This window comes from Leguminivora glycinivorella, chromosome Z, assembly GCF_023078275.1.
Source record: "Leguminivora glycinivorella isolate SPB_JAAS2020 chromosome Z, LegGlyc_1.1, whole genome shotgun sequence".
NCBI lineage: Eukaryota > Metazoa > Arthropoda > Insecta > Lepidoptera > Tortricidae > Leguminivora > Leguminivora glycinivorella.
Window position 1 is genome coordinate 51,640,319 of NC_062998.1, and position 24,018 is coordinate 51,664,336.

Here is a 24,018-nt window from a genome sequence, read left to right on the forward strand (position 1 = left end):
GACAATGATTTTTTATTTTTTTAGGATCAAAAGGGAAAAATGGAACCCTTATACAATCATGTACTTTCTTGTCTATCCATTTATCTACTTGTCAATATTCTTTATTTCGGAAAAACCCTATACTCTAGTACAGTATACTAACCGTCCCTTGAAGCTGTAAAAAAATATTATTTCTAAGTCAATACAACATAGGTTAATTAAGTAAAAAAAATATCTACAATCTCAAGGAAGTCAACATTAATAGGGCACTTCCGGTTGCTCTAAACTATGAAATTTGGAAAATTATATCGTATAATCTACACTTGCTTTTGAAAAAAAATGGAAAAAATAAGCTCAATGTTACGTACCCATGCGTACGTATACATGCGGTATTCGATTCAGACACTTGTCCGGTTTTTTATAGCTAAACAATCGAAACATATATAATCTAAACTTATACACAATGTTTACAAAATAATATTGTAATTGTTGTATGGATTGTTATATGTTGGTAGTAATAAATGTATTTAATTCAGTTTATTAGTGTAGTATTGTGTCATTAAGTTTTCAGTATTAAATCGTGTTTTTTCTGAAATAAATAATTCGAAAATAAATAGATGAAAATTGATAAACAACAACATAATTTCCCGGCTTCGCCACCGGTGAGCTTTATCGCTTTTTTAGCATATGCTATTTATTTCAGTTTATAACAACATAATAATTTGAATCATATTATAAAACACACATACAACATACATACAATCACGCCTGTATCCCATAAAGGGGTAGGCAGAACACATGAAACTACTAAAGCTTCAGTGCCATTATAAAATAACCATGTGACGATAAAGTGCACAAATTGTATTTAGGTCCTCAAGAAAAAAACCTAACTATGTGATTGTAAGACACATACTGGTTATTAACGACTCAAATTATAATCGCTATGTGACATATTTATGAAAAATATTTTTTTAAACCTTATTAAAACCAAAATGTAATTTCAATTTATTCCTTGGTCTATGCAAAAGTAAAAATACTTTTGGCATAAAAATAGTGATTTATTTATGTTCGATAATTGCCGAAATAAACAGTTTTTTGTGTCTCCTGTAAAGTAGGTTAAAAACACATAGCGATTTTTGTACGCGCAGCAACGAAATGTAAGTTTGTGAAGCAAATGCGAATATGATCTTTTTAACTAAGTATAAATGACAGGAAAGTTATTTAAAAATATACAGAAGCGTAAAAACTTATTGCAAGTTTCGCTTATTGCCGTTGCGTTTGAAGTAAATTTGTTACTGTAAAGTAGTGTAAAGTTATTACCTACACACCCTTTATAACGTGTTCCTGTTTGTTTAGGAGAATAAATTGTTTTGTTTTAGCTCGTTGTTGCTATTTGTCGTGTGCCACAGTGTAGGAAATTTCAATATTTTAGTGCCGTTCATGAACAGGGTGATTTACTAAATCTACTTTGTCTATCGACTGCCATCGTTCTCTTTGGTCTGTCTTGTTTACCATAGACACTGTAAACTTTCAGGCATCGCTGTGTTGTGCGTGTAGCTTTTCAAGTGAACTTAAAATTTGTTTTGATGCTTTTATCTTATCAAAATGTGTTAGATTTCTAAGTGAATGCATCATTAGCAACGATGGACGGTAACGGTTGCCCGGACGGGCAAGACGATATAGACGGTGGAATTTTCAATGACAAATTTCAACTTCGTCCGAGTGCTGATGATGAAGAGAAGAAGTTGTTTTGGTTGGAAGGAGTTATGGGGTGCTTCTCATCTGTTATCTCCGTGTTCCGGCCCCCGACAGAGAAACCAGCATTAGGTGGGTACTATTTTTAACCTCCCGGGATGCGATGCATTCAAGGTCTATGCGCGAGCCTACAGGGTTGCATTGGAATTGATTTTACGTCAGCGCGCGCATCCTGTAGGATATTCGTCCTTAAACACTGGATCCAAGCCTCGTTTTACCTCGCGTGTGAAGCCTTGACATTGGTCCTTGACCCGTCACCTTGGACGCCTGGGAGATCTGCAATTAATGGCACTTCTCGTACGTTCTCAGTGATAACAACATTCGAAATTTGAATTTTTAAAATGTTCGATATTTTAAATAGAGTGTACTGTTGGAGGGACAAACCACCAGAAGAAGGTAAATAAATTGTTTATTAGAGTCAATTTTATTCTCATATTTATGATAGGTGTTTGGTAGCATTGCAGTTGCAATACAGTAACTGATGTTTACTGTAATAATATTGATAAACACCAGTAGATTTTCATATTACTTATATCAGATAGTTTATGCATCTCTAAGGCCTTGTCCGCTGTGGCCCAGCATTTTCCTGAGGCGCAATATAATAATAGATAAACCCCCAATAATAATATAGTTTAAGACACTCTCTCTTATCCCTATTATATTCAATCAAAGCTAAGTTTCAGATTGTTACAATCTCAAAGATCCATTCTCTGGTTCTAAATTTATCATGTTTAATATGCATATGTCATTATAAAAGTTGCTTTCATAGAAATTTCACATTTATCCTTTGGTGTCGGCCAGCCAACTCCCGGCCTATTATGTCAATCAAATTTGAAATTTGATTAATTAGAATAAATTCAAAATTCCAGTGACTCGGAAATCAATCTGACACTCGACGAGTTAATAACAAGTCTTGACTAATGAGTACTGAAATTTTTGTCTATGGATCCAGTCTATGGATACGGATCCAGCTTTGTGCCCAGGGGGAGCCACGTGGCTTATTTGTATGGCCAACCTAGGCTCATGGGGGGGGGGGTCATGATCCCCGCATGCATGCTGTTGGATCGTCGCATGTTGTTGACACAGGGTTGTGCTATAATTTTATTGTTAAATATTAATATTGGCACCATCTAACTGGGCATCAACCAAAAGTTACAAGTTCAGAGTTACATTATTTTGATTGTCTTTGATTTTAACAAATGCTATGCATGGCTTGGCATCTTATCTTCTGTTCCAGTTGTGAAAATTCTCACTTCTTGCCTACTTTCATTTATTTTCAAATTATTGTATGCAAGTGTATTTAAATCATAAAAATGTTCAACTATTTAATTACATTTAGGAATCAACAGCTATGACCATCCATATAATAGTTGCGTTTTGTAAAGAAAAATTGGACATACAATTGCAAACAGGAATGAACCCGCATAAAAGTATGTGCAAATTGTCAAAATGTTTTCACTTTTTTTGTAACATTGGGCTGGTTATATGACCTTGTTTTATTTAAAGGTAAGAAATAATAGTAAAAATAATGTAAAACATATTCGATTAATTATTTTTTGGATGAAGTTCTTCCAAAAGCAAATTGGAGGCACTGTCATACAGATTGTCATAGCCTAAGTCAAATACACTGCCAAGCACGCATAGGTTTGGAGGTAAAACCTGATATATACAGATTAATTACTCATAGACCTCATAGTACAAATTTCAAAAGCCGATTCACTCAAATTATCGGGTTTGACTGCTAACATAGGTGTAATGGATGTTGCTGTAAAGGTAAATTTGAAACTTACAAGGTTAACATTCTCTTGCTTGTGCCAGGGACATGGTTGGTTATAGCCAGAATTCAACTTAAGGTAGGTCATCAAATAAATAAATTAATGAATGCTGTGCGATAATGTAGTGGTATATTATTAAAGTGATGGTGATTCTTAAGGTCATTGTCCCACAATGTCCGTCCATAGCTATGGCCCTGGCCTAGGAGGCGTTTGGTGATATAGATGGCTATATCATGAATATCCTGCTGATATTACTTAAAAGTCTCAATCGCAAATGCAGACTATTAAATCTAGCCTCCCAAGGTCTTTAGAGTCCTCTCATTTTCATTCTAGTTCTAAAGTTATTGTTACAAATAAAAATTTAATATATCTTAGCAAATTTGTAATGTCACAAGCAAACTGCGAATGTTGTTATATGATTAAGTAGAGTGAGTTGGAAGGAGAAAAACCTTACAGTGGAACCCGTTACAATATAGGACAACTACTAGGAGGATGTGGATGATTACATGAATAGAATTGAATAGAATAGAATTTTGCAATAAAATTCTATTCTATTCTATTCTAATTCTATGCTTAAGTACAATATTTTTTCATATTAAAACATAAGGTATAGATATAAACATTGAATGCTCTAAACCAAATTCCACCCCCCCCCCCGGGGAGGGGGTTAAAGAGACAAAAAGTAGGCTATGTTACTCTCCATCCCTTCAACTAACTCCACTTAAACAATCACGTCAATTCGTCTTTCCGTTTTGCCGTGACAGACGGACAAACAAACTGACACACACTTCCCCATTTATAATATTAGTATGCACAATTGTATCCCACCAAAACCATTCTGTAAAAAACTAGCCAAGTCTCGATGGAGCTGCTTGTTTATCTCTAAAAAGTAAAAATCTGGACAAAGTCGTGCCAAGTCTTAAGGTTCCTTACTGCGATTTCTTTATTATTATAGTTAATTGTGTGTGTCTTAAAAATAGGGTCCTGAAAATGCGGCGAAATGGTTCCAGTAAAGGATGGTACGGCAGTGTTTGCTTCGCGCTCGTCTTGGCGGGGGCACTACCGAGCCCCACCGATGAAACAAAAGCAAGTTAATGATAAGATGACGGGTGAAACAGTAAAAAAAAAAAATATTTATTTACTGAAATAACAAAACGTTTTGACATATTGCATAAAATGCGTAACATTAGGCAACCAGTATTTTTTTTTTATCGGCCATTACGCAAATACGCATACGCGTGCCTTTAACCCCTAACCTTGATCTGATCGCTTCTCCTTTCAATCGATAGTGAGCTCTCCGCCCACACCACAAGGTTCATATTTAAATAATTTGCGCAGATGCGCGCGCATGCGTTTTAGAAACGTCCAAGGTTTCCAAAATGGCTGAACTGAGGGAATATTGCAACCGAGATATGACCTTTAGGCTGCTGTAGCGTGACCAGTATAACAGAATCCCTCACAGGATCAGAGACAAAACTTTTTATTTTTAATTTTTTTAGGCAACAAACATGACTGTTTGTTGCCTAAAAAAATTAAAAATAAAAAGTTTTGTCTCTGATACAAGCAATATTGTATAAATACATGATGTGTTAATAGACTTATTAGACCTAGAGATGTCCTAATCCTAACTTAATCATATTATATTCTTATCTAAAATACAAGCTAGTTTTGGAGCGGTTAGCGAGTTGTAGGTATTGTAGGCATTAAACTCTACGTGCAAACAAGAATTGTTGCATCTCTGTTGCACTTGTAAATTCGTACGTAAGACAGAGCAATAAGTACGCAAGTGTAGGTCTCAGCCTTACGCTGGTGCGTAGGCGAATGCTCGCGTGCCAAAAATGATTCCGCCCTTGGTCCTTGATGCTTGGGACAGATGTTATGACCTTCTGAAGTTTCGAGAAGTATTTGATACACGATAACTCTTGTGTTTGTGTAGTTCTACGTAGGCCAAATTGTGTTTGGAGCTGGCTGATAGAAAAATTGTATTATGTGAGTGCGTCACTGTATGAAGGACGTTTCGTAAACATGCACACAAGGGCATATCATTTTCTTTTTTCACTTGTTGCGTGTCTTTAAATCTATTAATATAAAAATAAATTAACATACTCCAACATTACAAAATGTTTGTATGTACCCCTAATTAATTAAATTAAATTCTACCCTAATTAACATGACGAAAATAAAAATTAAACAGACGGACAGAGAGATAGGGTTCCTATTGCACGTTTTTGGTACGGAACCCTAAAAAGTAGCAAGACTAGCACCACTTACGTTAGGGCCTACACTACCGTCAAAAAGTTTAAGACCAAACACAATGTCATTGTTATAAACCCTTCTAAAAATCATCAAACTAAATTTTTAATCAATAGAAAACAACGTAATCTTATTATATTGATCGGCAACCCATTTGTTCTGCAAGAAGACAACGATCCCAAACACTCAGCAAACATCTGTAGAAGCTACACAGTCAATAAAGAACGCCAAGGTGTGTTAAAAAATATGATTTGGCCACCGCAATCCCCAGACCTTAACCCGATCGAACTTTTATGGGATGAACTCGACCGTAGAGTCCGAAGACAATGTCCGACATCTGCAACAGCTCTATGGGAGATACTGCAAAACGAGTGGAAATCCATTAGCCAAGAAACGCTACACAAACTTATAGCAAGAATGCCAAGAATCTGCTCGGAAGTGAAAAAGCGTCGAGGAGGATTTTTCGATGAGAAAAACGTTTAGCTTTTATTTCTTGTTATGATCCCTTTTTAAAAATTGTTATACGCTTTATTCTGTCGGTTGTAGGTACTGAAAAGTAATATTCTCATAGGAACTTCATGAAATGTTGATTATTTGCATATATCGTGTTTGGTCTTAAACTTTTTGACGGTAGTGTATGTATTATACAAATGGAGAATGGAGATGATATATAAATACGCATAGGTACCTCTCCTTTGAGCTGACGACATACTCGGCTTTGTACGTTGTTGAAGCCTGACCAGAAATATGTGATTACGCGCCATGTTGCGGAATTTCATTAGAACTATTTTCTTCATACTATACTTAACTGTCACCCCATACAACAGAATAACAGCGCCCTCTTGACAATAGTCATATATTTCTTTTCTGGCTTCAGGCTTTATACAGACTCAGTTCCATTTTCTGCTGATTTGCGAATAATTATGTTTTTCTCAACCAACGAGCTACGACTATAAATAATATCAAGAGGATTCCTTCCGCAAATGCGAATTTTTCTTTCTTTGTCATTGCATTGCATGTATTTATTTTGTTCACCATTTCCTCTTCCTGTCTTTTGACCTATCCTTTTTCTATGTTAAGTAGCGCCTATTTGTATTTTAACACAGGATACGAATCGCTAAAGTCCAAAGTATAACGGCTCAGCCACGACATTGGTCTAAGCGCGACAGCGGTGAGCGGCGGCCATACATTGGAGCGAGACACAGCGATGGGACTTTTCATTCGCACGTATGGCTGCCGATGACCGCTGTCGCGCTTAGACTAATGTCGTGGCTGAGCCGTAAGGCCTGAGTGAACGCTTGGAGCGGAGCGTTCGGCGGGCGTTCTGTAGAGCGTCTACTTAGAACGTACTGCGCTTCAACATGCACGCCTCACGCCCCGCCTTACACTAATGGCTGAGCCACGACATTGGTCTAAGCGTGACAGCGGTGAGCGGCGGCCATACATTGGAGCGAGACACAGCGATGGGACTTTTCATTCGCGCGTATGGCTGCCGCTCACCGCTGTCGCGCTTAGACCAATATCGTGGCTGGGCCGTAAGAGGAATACCTAAAGATTCCTAATTGAAGGATTGGCAAATTATTTTTATCTATGTCTTGCTAGAGAGTGTTATAGAAATAAGTCTTTTCAAAAGATACTCCTCAAATGGATGGTGATAAGCAAAATGTGTCAACCCACAAAAACTAAAAAAATGAGATTTTAATGCCATGTTATAGCTGGACTTATTTCTATAAAATTTTTACTATCCCAAAAGTCAAAAATAGGTTAACACAGAGGTTATTTTTATCTATGTCTTGCTAGAGAAATAAACCTTGTTGACTTATAGAAAAACATAAGTCCTTTTGTTAAATTATATTCAAAAATTGTTCGTTTTTGGTGTAAGTACCATGACACTATATTGTAAAATATAACTGTTCATATTAATTTATGTTTGAATAAGTTATGACTTAGTCTCAAATGCACATGAATGGTGTACGAAATTGACATTTTAAGTCATGAATATACATATTCGTTAAAACGTCCTGAATGGTAGTTTATTATTTTGTTAAAGATATTTTATGTTTTGTTCTTGTACTTTTTTGTTGTATATTTTATTGTCACAGATTGCTACAAAGCAGCTTTGTCAGTTTATTCATATAAAGATACAAGTAAATCTCACCTTAATGGTAACCGACAAGGTGGGACGTTTTACTAAACACACTCACAAATGATCTAGAAAAGCTAGGATTTTTCATAAACTCCGGGTTCTATGGCGATAGTTTCAGTGGTCATCTTTTCTTAAAGTTTGGGAAAAAATACTTATTTTATCACAATTCTTTGGGTATTTGGTTCGATGAACAGCTTAACTTTCGGTACCACTACGAGTACATAACTAAGAAAGGCAACCAAATGCTCGGTTTTATCCTTCGTGTTACCAAAGACTTCAAAAAACCAGACAGTCTTCTCTGCCTATTCCAGAGTCTCGTCCGTAGTGTTCTAGAGTATGGCTGTATCATTTGGTCTCCTCATTACGCTGTGCACTCTGGCAACATTGAGCGAGTTCAAAAGAAATGTCTCAGACTGTTGTCCTATCGGTATAAACCTGACCTTACAGGTCTGAGTTATGAACAGAGACTACAGTCACTTAACCTCCTCTCCCTTGAATCTCGTCGCCGTCTACATGACTTTTTATTCTTACATAAACTGCTACATCATAATGTTCACTCTCCTAGTTTATTATCCCTAATTACTTTCAATACTCCTCGTTTTAGAACCCGTGCTCCTAAGATTTTTGCCCTTCAGGTCTACAAGAATAATACCTCTTTGTATAATCCGATGGTTAGATTGTGTCGTCAGTATAATGATTTGGTCTCAAAATATAATGATGTCGATATCTTCAACTCACGGTTAGCCGTATTCAGGAGGCAAGTTGTCAAGGTTCTTGGCCATCGTACACCACAACAACAACATAACTAGAATTGATGATTTAATTATGAATTGTTTAATTTATTTATTAATTTTAATATAATTTAAAGTGATAAAAAAAATGTAATTTGTAATTTTAGGATAGGTTTTAATACTCATTTATATTTTTTCTTGCTGTGCATACATGTTTTGGACGGCATTCTTATTTTAAACCTGTAACTTGTAGCTGCTATAATAATGTATTGAATGTTGTCTGTTTTGTGTGCCTTATGAATAAAATAGAATAAAATAAAATAAAATTCTTTTTTTAGAGGAAAAATGGGAGATACCAGCGGAAGCGATAACGAACCTCGTGTACCTCGGCTCCGGAGCGCAGGGCGTCGTGTACGGCGGCCAGATCAACAACGAGATGGTTGCCGTCAAGAAACTGCGAGACCCGGCCGAGACCGACATCAAACACCTCAGGAAACTCAACCATGACAACATAGCCATATAGATCAACAACGAGATGGTTGCCGTCAAGAAACTGCCCGAGACCGACATCAAACACCTCAGGAAACCGAGACAACGACATCAACAACAGATGGTTGCCGTCAGAAACTGCGAAACTCAACCTCATGACAACATAGGTTAGTTATTACTACATATAGATCAACAACGAGATGGTTGCCGTCAAGAAACTGCGAGACCCGGCCGAGACCGACATCAAACACCTCAGGAAACTCAACCATGACAACATAGGTTAGTTATTACTACATATAGATCAACAACGAGATGGTTGCCGTCAAGAAACTGCGAGACCCGGCCGAGGCCGACATCAAACACCTCAGGAAACTCAACCATGACAACATAGGTTAGTTATTACTACATATAGATCAACAACGAGATGGTTGCCGTCAAGAAACTGCGAGACCCGGCCGAGACCGACATCAAACACCTCAGGAAACTCAACCATGACAACATAGGTTAGTTACATGCATATAAACCAGTTAACGATAAGATTATACACCAAATAAGGATATTAAAAACAGGTTGCTAACGCTGTGACTTGCGTGGACGACGGTCGCGCGACGGCGATGCGACGCGACGCGGCGCGACGAAATCAAACCTTCGATCTCTATGGAAGTGTCTTAGGTAGGCGACGTCAATGAACTATCGATGATAGGAGACGCGACGGCGACGGACGGCGTAAGAGACAGTTCCGCTTAGTTTCGCATTAAATTCGAAAATTGCTGAATGCTCCATACAAACTCCCACCCCCTTTTTAGGGAAGTGGGGGGGTTAGAAAGAGACAAAAAGTAGCATATGTCACTCCATCCCTTCAACTATCGCCACTTAAAAAATTGCGTCAATTCGTCGCTCCGTTTTGCCGTGAAAGACGGACAAACAAACAGACATACACACTTTCCCATTTATAATGTGTACTAGCTTCTGCCCGCGGCTTCGCTCGCGTTAGAAAGAGACAAAAAGTAGCCTATGTCACTCGCCATCCCTTCAACTATCTCCACTTAAAAAATCACGTCAATTCGTCGCTCCGTTTTACCGTGAAAGACGGACAAACAAACAGACACACACACTTTCCCATTTATAATGTGTATATATTATACAGATACAGACTAGAGATGGGCCGAATATTCGGTTAATATTCGGTATTCGGCAAGTTTTTCAATGTTCGTATTCGGCCGAATAATTCGGTTGCATTGCCGAATATTTACCGAATAAACAAAGTAAATAACTAATGAAGATCTTACGTATTCCATTGGATAATAAGCTCCTATTTTAGTAGCTTTCTAAGGAACTACTAAAAAGAGATAATTACCTATGCGTCAAAATATAAATACAATTGTTTTGTAAAAAAGTTAGAACACCGTAGTTTAAGAGTTGAGAAGAGTTCAAACTTCAGAGTTGTTTTAACTAAGTTTTAGTTATCCACTAAATCATAAGAACATAGTTGTAGTAACATATGTAACCATTATAAATCATTTAATACCTAGTTTTAATGAACATCCTCTTTAAACATATGGCGTAACCGAATATTCGGCCCATCTCTAATACAGACTATTAACCAGGTCTATTATTTCAGTTCGCTTCCGCGGCGTAGTCACCAAGCCGCCCACATACTGCGTGGTGATGGAATACTGCCAGTACGGGCCGCTGTTCGAGTTCCTGCACAGTGGCTCCCTCTTCGCGCCCAAACAGATACTAAAGTGGGCCAAGGAGATAGCCAACGGCATGGCCTACTTGCACAGCCACAAGATTATACACAGGGATCTTAAAAGTCCAAAGTAAGTTTAAGAATCACTCCTTTTTTTTTTTAGAATCACTCCTAGAACAAAAAGGACATAGTCGACATAGACCATAGAGGAATGAGGGAAGAGTTGTAAGTCTACACATCAGTAAATACGGGTTATTTGTATAGGCATAGTTAAGTGACATCTAGCGACAATCACGCGTCAAATTCTCTTATACAAATTTCACACAGTTAAAATTTACATTTCAGCTTATATTACTATTCGTATAACAATCGTTACATTCATCGTTTCATTTCATTTTTACTTCATTTACAAAAGAAATAATAAAATTAAGATTACAAATAAAATGGAAACAAGCAGTTATTAAAATGTCATATTGGTAAAAATAAAAAAAGATACAGATTTAGTACTACATAGTATGTACAAATCAAAAATAACCAATGTCTATGGCACTGGTCCCACCGCGAGCTAGTAAGCTATGAGCTATTGGCTATAAAAACGAACAAAAGATAATCACTCCCGTGTAAATAAAAGAGACACGGCGATATTGATAGCTCACCGCTGGGCGAGTAACTAAACATTACCGTGTCTCTTTTGTTTACACGGGAGTGACTTATCTTTTGTTTGTTTTTATAGCCGATAGTTCATAGTTTACTAGCTCTCGGTGGGACCAGTGCCTCTAATAAAATATATAATAATAAGAAATATTAAGTACAGGACAGTACTCTACCTCTGGCTTGCCTTGGCTGGTCGTCCAGAGTGGAGTCGTTAGGGCTATATGCTCCAGGGGTGGAAGTGAAAATTTGCGTAAGACGCGAGTTGGTACAGTGGCTTAACGGCCACTGGGCAGAAAGCGGTGTACATCTCTCGACACCCTTGAGTTCTCTCACCGGTGTTGCCCTTGAGCCATCTTGGATGTCGCTTTTTGTGGGGGCCCATCTTGTGAGGACGAGTCACCGTCTGCCGGAAATAAAATTGGATACCGTTTTATTAGGCAGGCGTCCGGTTTTTTATCCATAGCCCAGTATTTAGTCCATCACTTTTATCAAAATAGCCCAGTTCATTTTAGATTCCATTAACTCTCAAATAGTCCTTGCACCCTGGCGGGTGCTGCCTCTGCGTGTGTCCCATGATACGGACAAGGGCAACATCCGCTCGGTGTACCCCTTACATTTCATTAAAGTGTCAAAAGGGCCTCTACGTGTTGGCTTCGGCCCCGCGCACGCCCTCCAAAGGTCCGGAACACCATTGTTCCGTGATGGGAAAGATATAGAAATATTAAAAATTAGTAGGTAAAGGGGATATTGATAACGAGTGTTATAATTGTCGACAGCTGCAGGCAGGCTTTTTCCTTATTTTTTACCCCTAATTCTCCCCTTCCAGCATCCTCATAGCAGACAACCTAGTAGTCAAAGTGTCGGACTTCGGTACATCGCGCGAATGGAACGACGTGAGCGCCATAATGTCCTTCACCGGGACGGTGGCGTGGATGGCGCCAGAGGTGATCCGCCACGAACCGTGTTCGGAGCGAGTCGACGTCTGGTCCTTCGGCGTGGTCCTATGGGAGCTCCTCACGCAGGAGGCAAGTATAGCCAGCAGCAGTAACGGCTCAGCCACGACATTGGTCTAAGCGCGACAGCGGTGAGCGTCAGCCATACGTGCGAATGAAAAGTCCCATCGCTGTGTCTCGCTCCAATGTATGGCTGCCGCTCACCGCTGTCGCGCTTAGACCAATGTCGTGGCTGAGCCGTAACATTGCACATAACAACAAAATTAAAATTTTGAAAAAACCCCTGACATTGTGGACCGATTTTCATGAAACATGTAAGAACACTCCCGACGAATTCAGCTTTCAAACAAAAAAAAAAACGAAATCTAAATCGGTTCACCCGTTCGCGAGCTACGATGCCATAGACAGACACGTCAAACTTATAACACCCCGTCGTTTTTGCGTCGGGGGTTAAAAAATGTCGCAAAAATATCTGACACAATCTTATTTCTAGAGCCATATGAGTACGTCAGATATTTATGCAGCCTGCTTTTTTAACCCCCGACGCAAAAACGACGGGGTATTATAAATTTGACGTATCTGTCTGTCTGTCTGTCTGTGGCATCGTAGCTCCCGAACTGATGAACCGATTTTTTTGTTTGAAAGCTGAGTTAGTCGGGAGTGTTCTTAGCCATGTTTTATGAAAATCGGTCCACTATGTCGGGGTTTATTCAAAATTTGTGGCAAATGTGGCAAAGCCTGACGCCGAGTCCGCGCGGCGTCTTTTTCCAAACAGTTGGCCCGACGCTACGCTCGCGAGACGCTAGATGTGGGGGAACCCTAAAAACTTAGCGTAAGGCCTGAGTACACGCTCGTATTGGGCGTACCGCGGGGCAGGCGTGCGGCGCGCATGTTAAACAATGGAAGCTCCTGCAAGTGTCCTGAGTCGACGCTGCATAAAATGTATTGAACGCTCGCACGCCCCGCCGAACGCTCTGCACCGATCGTCCACTCAGCCCTCACTGTGTGGTGTCTAAAAACTGATTTTGTTATCTTCAAATTGTTCAGATACCCTACAAGAGCATGGAGACGCACGCCATAATGTGGGGCGTCGGCACCGACACCATCTCCCTGCCCGTGCCCGCCACGGTGCCCGACAGCATGCAGCTGCTGCTCACCCAGTGCTGGAACAGGACGCCCAAGAACAGGTGAGTCTAGTGTCTAGTGTGGACACACTGTGTAGCGTGGACACACATGTGGGGACCGACACCTGTGGTGCCCGACAGCATGCAGCTGCTGCTCACCCAGTGCTGGAACAGGACGCCCAAGAACAGGTGAGTCTAGTGTAGACACACGGTGTAGCGTGGAGACACATGTGGGGACCGACACCTGTGGTGCCCGACAGCATGCAGCTGTTGCTCACCCAGTGCTGGAACAGGACGCCCAAGAACAGGTGAGTCTAGTGTGGACACACGGTGTAGCGTGGACACATATGTGGGGACCGACACCTGTGGTGCCCGACAGCATGCAGCTGCTGCTCACCCAGTGCTGGAACAGGACGCCCAAGAACAGGTGAGTCTAGTGTCTAGTGTGGACACACGGTGTAGCGTGGACACACATGTGGGGACCGACACCTGTGGTGCCCGACAGCATGCAGCTGTTGCTCACCCAGTGCTGGAACAGGACGCCCAAGAACGGGTGAGTCTAGTGTTTAGTGTACACGGTGTAGCATGGAGACACATGTGGGGACCGACACCTGTGGTGCCCGACAGCATGCAGCTGCTGCTCACCCAGTGCTGGAACAGGACGCCCAAGAACAGGTGAGGCTAGTGTCTAGTGTACACGGTGTAGCATGGAGACACATGTGGGGACCGACACCGTCTCCCTGCCCGTGCCCGACAGCATGCAGCTGCTGCTCACCCAGTGCTGGAACAGGACGCCCAAGAACGGGTGAGTCTAGTGTTTAGTGTACACGGTGTAGCATGGAGACACATGTGGGGACCGACACCTGTGGTGCCCGACAGCATGCAGCTGCTGCTCACCCAGTGCTGGAACAGGACGCCCAAGAACAGGTGAGGCTAGTGTCTAGTGTACACGGTGTAGCATGGAGACACATGTGGGGACCGACACCGTCTCCCTGCCCGTGCCCGACAGCATGCAGCTGCTGCTCACCCAGTGCTGGAACAGGACGCCCAAGAACAGGTGAGTCTAATGTCTAGTGTGGACACACGGTGTAGCGTGGAGACACATGTGGGGACCGACACCTGTGGTGCCCGACAGCATGCAGCTGTTGCTCACCCAGTGCTGGAACAGGACGCCCAAGAACAGGTGAGTCTAGTGTACACGGTGTAGCATGGAGACACATGTGGGGACCGACACCGTCTCCCTGCCCGTGCCCGACAGCATGCAGCTGTTGCTCACCCAGTGCTGGAACAGGACGCCCAAGAACAGGTGAGGCTAGTGTCTAGTGTGGACACACGGTGTAGCGTGGACATACATGTGGGGACCGACACCTGTGGTGCCCGACAGCATGCAGCTGTTGCTCACCCAGTGCTGGAACAGGACGCCCAAGAACAGGTGAGTCTAGTGTCTAGTGTAGACACACGGTTTAGCGTGGTGACACATGTGGGGACCGACACCGTCTCCCTGCCCGTGCCCGACAGCATGCAGCTGCTGCTCACCCAGTGCTGGAACAGGACGCCCAAGAACAGGTGAGTCTAGTGTCTACTGTAGACACACGGTGTAGCGTGGAGACACATGTGGGGACCGACACCTGTGGTGCCCGACAGCATGCAGCTGTTGCTCACCCAGTGCTGGAACAGGACGCCCACGAACAGGTGAGTCTAGTGTCTAGTGTGGACACACGGTGTAGCGTAGACACACATGTGGGGACCGACACCTGTGGTGCCCGACAGCATGCAGCTGTTGCTCACCCAGTGCTGGAACAGGACGCCCAAGAACAGGTGAGGCTAGTGTCTAGTGTGGACACACGGTGTAGCGTGGACACACATGTGGGGACCGACACCTGTGGTGCCCGACAGCATGCAGCTGCTGCTCACCCAGTGCTGGAACAGGACGCCCAAGAACAGGTGAGGCTAGTGTCTAGTGTGGACACACGGTGTAGCGTGGAGACACATGTGGGGACCGACACCTGTGGTGCCCGACAGCATGCAGCTGCTGCTCACCCAGTGCTGGAACAGGACGCCCAAGAACAGGTGAGGCTAGTGTCTAGTGTGGACACACGGTGTAGCGTGGAGCAGACGATTTGTATTGACACCTGTCGCAAGTTCTTGAACATACACGCGCATCATTTCCATGTTTGTGTACATGTCAATCCATCAAAAAATTCAATATAAGATATTGCTAAAGTTTTTCTTTATTCACCTTCTTTCTTTCTCCTAAATACCTACAATAGGGAACTTGACTGTACTTAAAATAAAATATTTTATACTATGCACGAAATAAAGCATTACTATTAGATAATTATAACAAAAATATGGGCAGAAGTTAGTTTTAAATCCAATTTCTATTTAATAAGTCAGGTAGAAATATATAAAGTAACTGAGTTGACCGTGACGTCACTCAACTCGATTTCATATTAATTCCATATTAAGAGTTTTGAATGATTCACGGTTATTTTCATTAGACTTATATTGACCGGGATATATACCGCGAAGGAGGGTAGATCGCGCGCTGTCTACGCAACTTTGACATCCACCCGCCTTCGTCAGTTTTCCGTGATCATGGTGCATGCAACTGCGTCGAAATATCGGGAGCTCGACAAAAATCAAAAAGGTAATCACGGTCTATATCCCGGTCAATATAAGTCTAATTCCATATTAGCAAGTCGTTAAAATTCGTTTTGACAGTTCTTAAAAAGAAGCTGATTTGACTAGGAGGCAAGTAGCCTATTTCCATACAGACTATATCAGCACAACGTTATTCCAGGCCGCCGTTCAAGATAATCGCCGCGCACCTAGAGATTGCCGGCGACGAGTTCGCAGAAATCCACCAGGAGACGTTCAGCGTCACGCAGCAGTCTTGGAAGAAGGAAGTACAGGAGGGCATGGCGCAACTCTACACCAAGTAAGTACTCGTGCCTATACCAAGAACGATATAAAATTTAAATTTTAAATATCGTCACTACTTTTAAAAAAACTTGTATCTTCGTCTGTCAATGAAAAGAAAATTGTAGTAAGTATGTATGGAATGCATATAGACTTACTGCGTTTTAACTTTGAGGAACAGCGTGAGATGCGAGATTTTTTAAAAGTAGTGACGATATAACGCTACGCTTATTTTCCGCTACCTTAGGTTGTCTGGAAGAAATCGACCGCCTGTTGTTTACCTTTGTTCGTGTTGCTTCCTTGTTTGTATTGTTGTATTTTATTATAGGTGTGCAATAAAGAGTATTTGTATTGTATTGTATAAGACGGGACTGACAAAGCCCATACAAAAAAAACGTGCCCCTGAAAAGTATGCGCTATAGGCTTAAAACTAAGTGGGAAGTGGAAGTGGCCAAAATGTTCCCCAAAATATTTTTGCCTGTTTTCATTTTTTATAAGAACAGATGACATATTAAACTTTATTTTTAACCCCCGACGCAAAAACGACGGGGTGTTATAAGTTTGACGTGTCTGTCTGTCTGTCTGTTTGTCTGTCTGTGTGTGTGTCTGTCTGTGGCTTCGTAGCTCCCGAACGGATGAACCGATTTCGATTTAGTTTCTTTCGTTTGAAAGCTGAGTTAGTCGGGAGTGTTCTTAGCCATGTTTTATGAAAATCGGTCCACCATGTCGCGGTCGGGGGTTTCGTCACAATTTTAATTTTGTGGTTAGGTTATGATATCATGATATCATATCAATAGACATTTTGAAAAAAATTGTAAGCATCATCAATGTTGTTATGATTGATGATAGTATTTAATGGGTGGCGCTAAAAAATGAGGTACGATTTACGATTCCTAGTATGAAATGAAAACGAAAAATGACGACGGTACAGTGCGTTGAAGTTTCGCGTGACGTCACGCCTAGGTACAATTTTTACTTAGAAGTGACGTCAAAAGCCCCCACTCCGGAACTTTGATGCTCTATATATCTTTGTATTTTTTCATTAATTAGAAAAAACGAAAAATATGTGTTCAGTATTTTTGAACGATCTAACTGACGGACTAAACAGAATGCCATTTTTTATGTAGTCGTTATCCCTTGCCTTCCAAAGGCTTGTCATTCCTTGTCATCCAAAGCCTTGTTAACACACTATTTTCCTTCAGGAGCGAGAAGCCAGCCGACGTGCAAGAAACAGCCACCAGGAAAGAGGAATTGAAACACGCGAGAGACATCAGACAGGTTCGTTTTATACCAGGGGCGGCTCACTCCGCGATTCCTTCGCCGAACTATAAGTGGGTGAATGAACTTCTTCTTAGACTTATATATAGACCGTGATTACCTTTTTTATTTTTGTCGAGCTCTCGATATTTGGACGCAGTTGCATGCACCATGATCACGGAAAACTGACGATGGCGGGTGGATGTCAAAGTTATGTAGAGAGCGCGTAATCTACCCTCCTCCGCGTCGGCACACCTCGGACACTGGCGATCAAATATATGAAAGAGGCGCGTTCCTAGCACACAGTCTAAGCTCGTGTAGGTGAACGCGTACCATGCTTGTATGAGTGAGATATGACAAGTCGACTGGTCGTGTTTTTGACAGGCGGTAACTGTGAGGTAGATGTAGATGTAGTGTAGGGACGCCTGGCCGGATACAGGCGGGCTGTCGATCGCTGGTGCGTTCATTCAGCCCAATTCCCTGGAGTTGGAGCTGCAGGTTACTGTCCCGGCTGCCCTCCCACACTTCTCTCCTCAAATCTTCTTGTTTTCCTGCAGAACAGAAGGACATCTTTAAGTTTGACATCCTTGAGTTCATCTTCTCCCAGATTGTCTCTACCGAATGTGTCATGTCGCGGTGCCGCGTACATGATACACTCTGCTAGTAAGTGCAAGCTAGTCTCCTCCTTACCACAATGTGGACAGGATTCGTCACTACTGATACCTATTATCTTCATATGTCTGTTAAGAGTGTTGTGTCCCGTTATGATACCGGTCAACATTCTTAGACTGTTCTTACCTAGTTTCAGAAGATACCTAGTTCTCCTTTGGTCTCTACCTTCTATCATCATCTTCGTTTGTCTACAACTGGTCTCTCTTTCCCAGGCTCTTTGTGCTTCCATCTCTTTTATCCTCTCAATGACTCCTTTCGTGACGTCAGCTGACATAGGCAGAGCCGGTTCCGGACCCAAGAATTCCGTCTCCGCCCCCGCCCTTGCCAACTCGTCCGCTTTCTCATTACCTGTGACTCCCTGGTGTCCCGGTACCCACGCAACCGTTACACTTCTATGCTTGCCTATCGAGTTTAGCTCTTCCCTGCATTCTCTCACCAGGGACGAGGTCACCGATATTCTCTTCAGAGCCTTTAGCGCCGCTTGACTGTCGGTGTATATGACCACGGCTCCATCTTGTTTGTCGCTTTCTTTTAATATACGTGCACAGCGCGCTATGGCACATACCTCTGCTTGGAACACGCTAGTGAATCTCCCTAGTGGTATCGACTATCGACACCTTTTCTCCTAGTTTCGGGATTACTATTCCCGCCCCTGCTAGCTTTGTAGAGCTTCTCCTAGAGCCATCTGTGAAACATATAGTCGTTGGGTGCACGACCTCTACCTTCCAGTTGTCTCTTTCTCCTATATGTACCCTATACTTCTTATCGAAAATCTCCTCCCTCTTTATGAGGTCATTATTGACCATCAGCATTTCTAGTTTTGATAGTGCCTCTCTTTGTATCAGTGCGTGTCTCTTGTCCACACAACTTCCTCTCCATTCCTTGCATGCTTTCATTCTGTACCACTGTTCCATGGCTCTCTTCTCTGCCTCAATCCAGAGGGGCTTTAAGCCTATCAGCACCTCCATAGCATGTGTCGGGGTGGTTCTCATAGCCCCCGTCATCATGAGGCAAGCTAATCTTTGTACTTTTGTCAGATTCTTCCGATATTCTCCAATATGGGTCCTGTGCCACCAGATCACCGCCCCATATAGCACCCTGGGTAGGATAATGGCTTTGTAAATCCAGTGGATCATACTCGGCTTCAGTCCCCAGTTCTTCCCTACTGCCCTTTTACATTGGTACAGCGTTCTTATGGCCTTAGCCGTCTGCTCCCTGATATGAGTCCTGTATCTGAGCGAACTGTCAAGAGTAATGCCCAGATATTTGAACTCGTCTACCATTTCTAGTTCTACACCCTCTATTTTTATGGGTTCCAGCTCTTTTTTCCTCTTGTTAGTGAATAACACCAGCTTAGTTTTTGACGGATTGAGATCCAGTCCTCTCCCTCTGCACCATCCCAGTACCTGTCTGAGACCTCTTACCATTATGTTCCTCATGACACTGAGGACCATACCTCTCACCAGTAGTACTCCGTCATCAGAGTAGGCCTGCATGTACAGGCCTCCCCTGTTGAATTCTCTTACCATAGAGTCCAGAAGTAGACACCACATCAAGGGTGACAAGCAGCCTCCCTGCGGGAACCCCCTCCTGGGACTAATCGTCTTTGTTATACCTCCCAACTCCGCCGTTATAGACCTGCACCTTAGCATACTGCCTATCCACTGCGCTAATGTCGGTCGGATGCCTTCTCTCACCAGACTCTCCTCAACGGCTTGGAAGGTAGCCCTGTCAAAGGCCCCCTCCACGTCGAAGAAGCAGCCTAGAGCGTACTGTTTTGATTCTAGGGCCCTTTCCACCCTCACAGCTAGGTTGTGAAGAGCCGTCTCCGTTGACTTCCCAGCCATATATGCATGCTGATTCCCGTGAAGCGGGTCTCCACTGCCGTTGACCTTCTCTCTTATATGCTTGTCTATCACCTTCTCTAGGGTTTTTAGGACAAAAGACGATAGACTTATGCTTCTAAATGATTTTACCTCTTGGTATGATTTCTTGCCTGGTTTAGGTAGGAAAACCGCCCTTACCTCTCTCCACACCTTTGGAATGTGTCTGAGAGCGATACTTGCCCTGTACAGTTCCAGTAGGTCATCTTTTATATGCTCATACCCTTTCTGCAGTAGTACCGGTAGGACCCCGTCCGGGCCCGCAGACTTGAAGGGTGCAAAGGAGAAGAGCGCCCACTCCATCCTGCTCTCCTCCACCACTTCCGCCGCTCCTCCCCAGTCGGCCTCCTGTGAGGTAACCGAGAGGGGGTGGGCGGCACTTTCAGCAGGGAGCGGGAGTGGCCATACTGTACGATAATACTCTTTATTATACTGTGGCGTCGGTGTGTTCACTTTCAGCGTTACCACTGGTCGCATTCACACTCGATGGTCTGTCCAAACACACTACACTCACAGTGTCCCAAAAAAATTACCCTTTTTACAACGCTTGAAACCTTTCTTGCAACAACTAAATTGTAAAATATTAATTTTGATATGTAATATTTATGCAGGTTTATGAGAAGCAGCTGGCGCGAGCGAACGAGCTGTACATGGAGGCGTGCGCCGTTAAACTACAGCTGGAGCAAAGAGAAGCCGCTCTTACGGAGTAAGTACTATTGCTTTTTCTTTTCTTATACGGCACTGCCAAGGAGTGGGATTCCTTGCCGGCGTCTATATTTTCCAGTTCCTAGCCAATTTCTGGGCGAGCTCGTTCTATCGTGGGCCACGTCTTCAGCTCGGCTAGTCTGTGGCCATGAGTAAAATATTTGGAGATTTATTTTTTACTAGCTTTTGCCTGCGGCTTCGCTCGCTTTAAATTCGAAAATTGTGGAATTCTCCATACAAACTTCAACCCCCATTTTAGGAAAGTGCGGGTTTAGAAAGAGACGTGAAGTAGCCTATGTCACTCTCCATCCTTTCAACTATCTCCACTTAAAAAATCACGTCAATTCGTCGCTCCGTTTTGCCTTGAAACCGGGACAAACAAACAGACACACACATTTTCCCATTTATATGGATTGGAGATCCAATAGATATGACAATCACAGTACACAGTATACAGGAAGACATTTTATATGACCACTTAATTCTTGCAGGCGCGAGAAAGCCCTAAAATTCTGCCGCTGCGGCGTTCGGAAGCTAGCCCTCCACCGCCAAAGTTCCACCTCATCCGACGGCAAGTGCCGCGAGCCAGTGCACAGGCGGCCGCGGAAGCGAGACACCGTCATCACCCAGGAGCAACAGAAGACCAACACCATACTGCTGACCGACGGAGACAAGGTATGTCAGCGTGTGGGGCTAGTCCACAGGCGGCCGCGGAGGCGGAACACTGTCATCACTTCGCACAATTCACACCCATCCAGCAGCCCCCCGTAGCTCAGTTGGTCAGAGCGGTTTAAAGACATGAGATAAGGTAGCGTGTGGGACCACTGGGACCAGTCCACAGGCGGCCGCGAAAGCGGAAGTTTTCTCTAGGAAATATAAACCAATAATAAATCTTATCTATATTTTCTAGCGATAACTGAAATAGAAAGAAAGAAAGAAAAAGCATTTATTAGCACAAAGTACATATCAATAACTATCTAAAACTAAAACCAAACAAACCAAAAAATTATAAGTTGCGCTAAATGGTCCTTACTCAGCTAGGTGTCACGGTATGCGCCACATGGCACACTCCGCAACGCTGGTTTTCTGTAAGGCCTAGAAGATGGACTAGGTGGCACTAAGTAAATGGACTATGTACAATTTAGACGACACTAAGAAACTAAATATTTGATGAAACTTAGGTAAAATCGACCGTTATTACTCTAATTTAAAAAAAACTGACTATTGTACAAATGAACATATCGCGCAACCATAATATTATTATTTGTTCCCCCCAGTTCTCCTCAATCGTGGACGGCGTCAAAAACAACAACCCAGTGAAGGAGACCGTCGACACAGTGGTCGAGACGAACGGGAACGTCGAGCTGAAAGACGTTATCAACGACAACTACATAGACGAGGTGGCTGCTCAAGTCTAAATAGCTAATGGACGATTCTTAAGAAATATCCGACACCTGATTCTCACAAAAATTGGTGTTTTTAACCTCATTTTAGTTGGAATCGACGGTATTCACCAAAAAAAGATCTGTCCAGCGTGCAGAGCCGAATGGTACAAACGCTCACGAAACGCTCGTAGATATCTATCTCTATCGCTCGTGCGTATTGGCGCGACAGAGCCAGACTACCTTTCGCGCCGTTTCGTTTCGCGTCGCAGAAACCCTCGCACCAGGCCCCGTAGCCGAACGAAACGAAAACGAAACGCCGCGAAAGGTAGTCTGGCTCTGTCGCGCCAATATGTAAGAGCGATAGAGATAGATATCCACGAAAGAGATATTATCGTGAGTGTTTCGTGAGCGTTTGTACATTCGGCTACGCACACAGTTTAAAAGCATAGTTAATGGACGATTCTTAAAAAATATTGGACACCTGATTCTCACTGTAACTGGTGTTTTAGCCTCATTTTCACCAGATGAGGGGTCAATTTAGACTAAAATAGTGCAAATGCAAATGAAACGCAAACATGCCTGAAATATAGTTTAATTTATTCATTAATATTTCATTTGGAGATATCTCTGCTTCATTTGAACTTTTCACTTGCCTTTGTACAGTCAACTAATGAGGAGGCACACTGACATTTGGCGGCGCTTGTGCAAGTGTCTAAGCATGTCACTGTCATTCATATGTGAGAGATAGAAAAAACATAATCATCTTCTCGCTCTCACGTATGGAATAGGGTGGCGCCATCTGTCTTAGCCTTTGAGTGTGCCTCATTGGAACCCTAGGCCACTCTACAACCATGTAAAAATTACAAGCTGTAAAAGATTCCTTACAATTTGATTTATAACGTCACTATGACACAGTTCTACAGTGGGTTCCAATTGGTTAACTGTACTTTTGTCAAACTCCAAATTGACTCCGTCTGGCCGGTGTATGCTCATTTTGACAGCACTCGAAGTTCCAAAATATCTATTCCACTGTGTTACGTTAACAAGGTTCTTTTTTTAAGTTATTTGTTCGTGACGTAGTGGAAACAAATTTCATAGAACATTTTGGGGCAAGTTTTTTCACCAGAGTTAAAATTTTCTAGTGATTCTGAGCTGAAAGAAATCAAGATCTGTGAGAATCAGGTTTGCTGTCTCTGTTTTAGAATAAACCTGACACCTACTGCAGATTTTTTCAACTCCAGTACCTTAAGCGATGAAACTTTTTGACAGATGTCTTTTATTATTATTAAATAATAAGCAGGCATGCAGTTAAAGAACTGATATAGCCTGTATCCAGTGATCATTGTGACAGTAATCATAGCCGAGTTGTAGATGTGATGTGCTTGTCTAGTCTATTTTTAAACTGATTCACATTTTGTGCTAAGACCACGTCTTCTGGGAGTTTGTTCCAAGATCTCACTACTCGATTGCTCAAAAAGTGCCAAGTATTTTGCCAAGAAAATTGTCGCGGCTTATTGAGTTAACAATTAATAACATCCAACCATGACTGTACCCAGCTGTTGTGAGCGAATCAACTTTTTGAACGACAGTTTTGAGTGTATCTTGCATTATGCAAAACGGGGTCTTTAGTTACTAAGAAATT

The 24,018-nt window shown here is 42.4% G+C and overlaps 1 protein-coding gene across 1 annotated transcript; it reads left to right on the plus strand.

Annotated features, from left to right (window-relative positions):
* Positions 1-9,548: 9,548 nt before the first annotated feature.
* Positions 9,549-22,636, plus strand: LOC125241917 (mitogen-activated protein kinase kinase kinase 12-like). The gene is made up of 9 exons (XM_048150629.1): positions 9,549-9,631; positions 10,750-10,951; positions 12,302-12,500; positions 13,476-13,615; positions 16,356-16,493; positions 17,677-17,752; positions 20,898-20,992; positions 21,483-21,666; positions 22,269-22,636. The coding sequence occupies exons 1-9, from the start codon at positions 9,553-9,555 to the stop codon at positions 22,407-22,409; spliced, it is 1,254 nt and encodes a 417-aa protein (XP_048006586.1). The 5' UTR covers positions 9,549-9,552; the 3' UTR covers positions 22,410-22,636.
* The last annotated feature ends 1,382 nt before the right edge of the window (positions 22,637-24,018 follow it).

Coding starts and splice junctions, on each gene's coding strand:
- LOC125241917 (XM_048150629.1), top strand. CDS start 9,553: ATGGTTGCCGTCAAGAAACTGCGAGACCCGGCCGAGACCGACATCAAA. Junction 13,616..16,355: donor AACAGGACGCCCAAGAACAG/GTGAGTCTAGTG, acceptor ACGTTATTCCAG/GCCGCCGTTCAAGATAATCG. Junction 16,494..17,676: donor ATGGCGCAACTCTACACCAA/GTAAGTACTCGT, acceptor ATTTTCCTTCAG/GAGCGAGAAGCCAGCCGACG.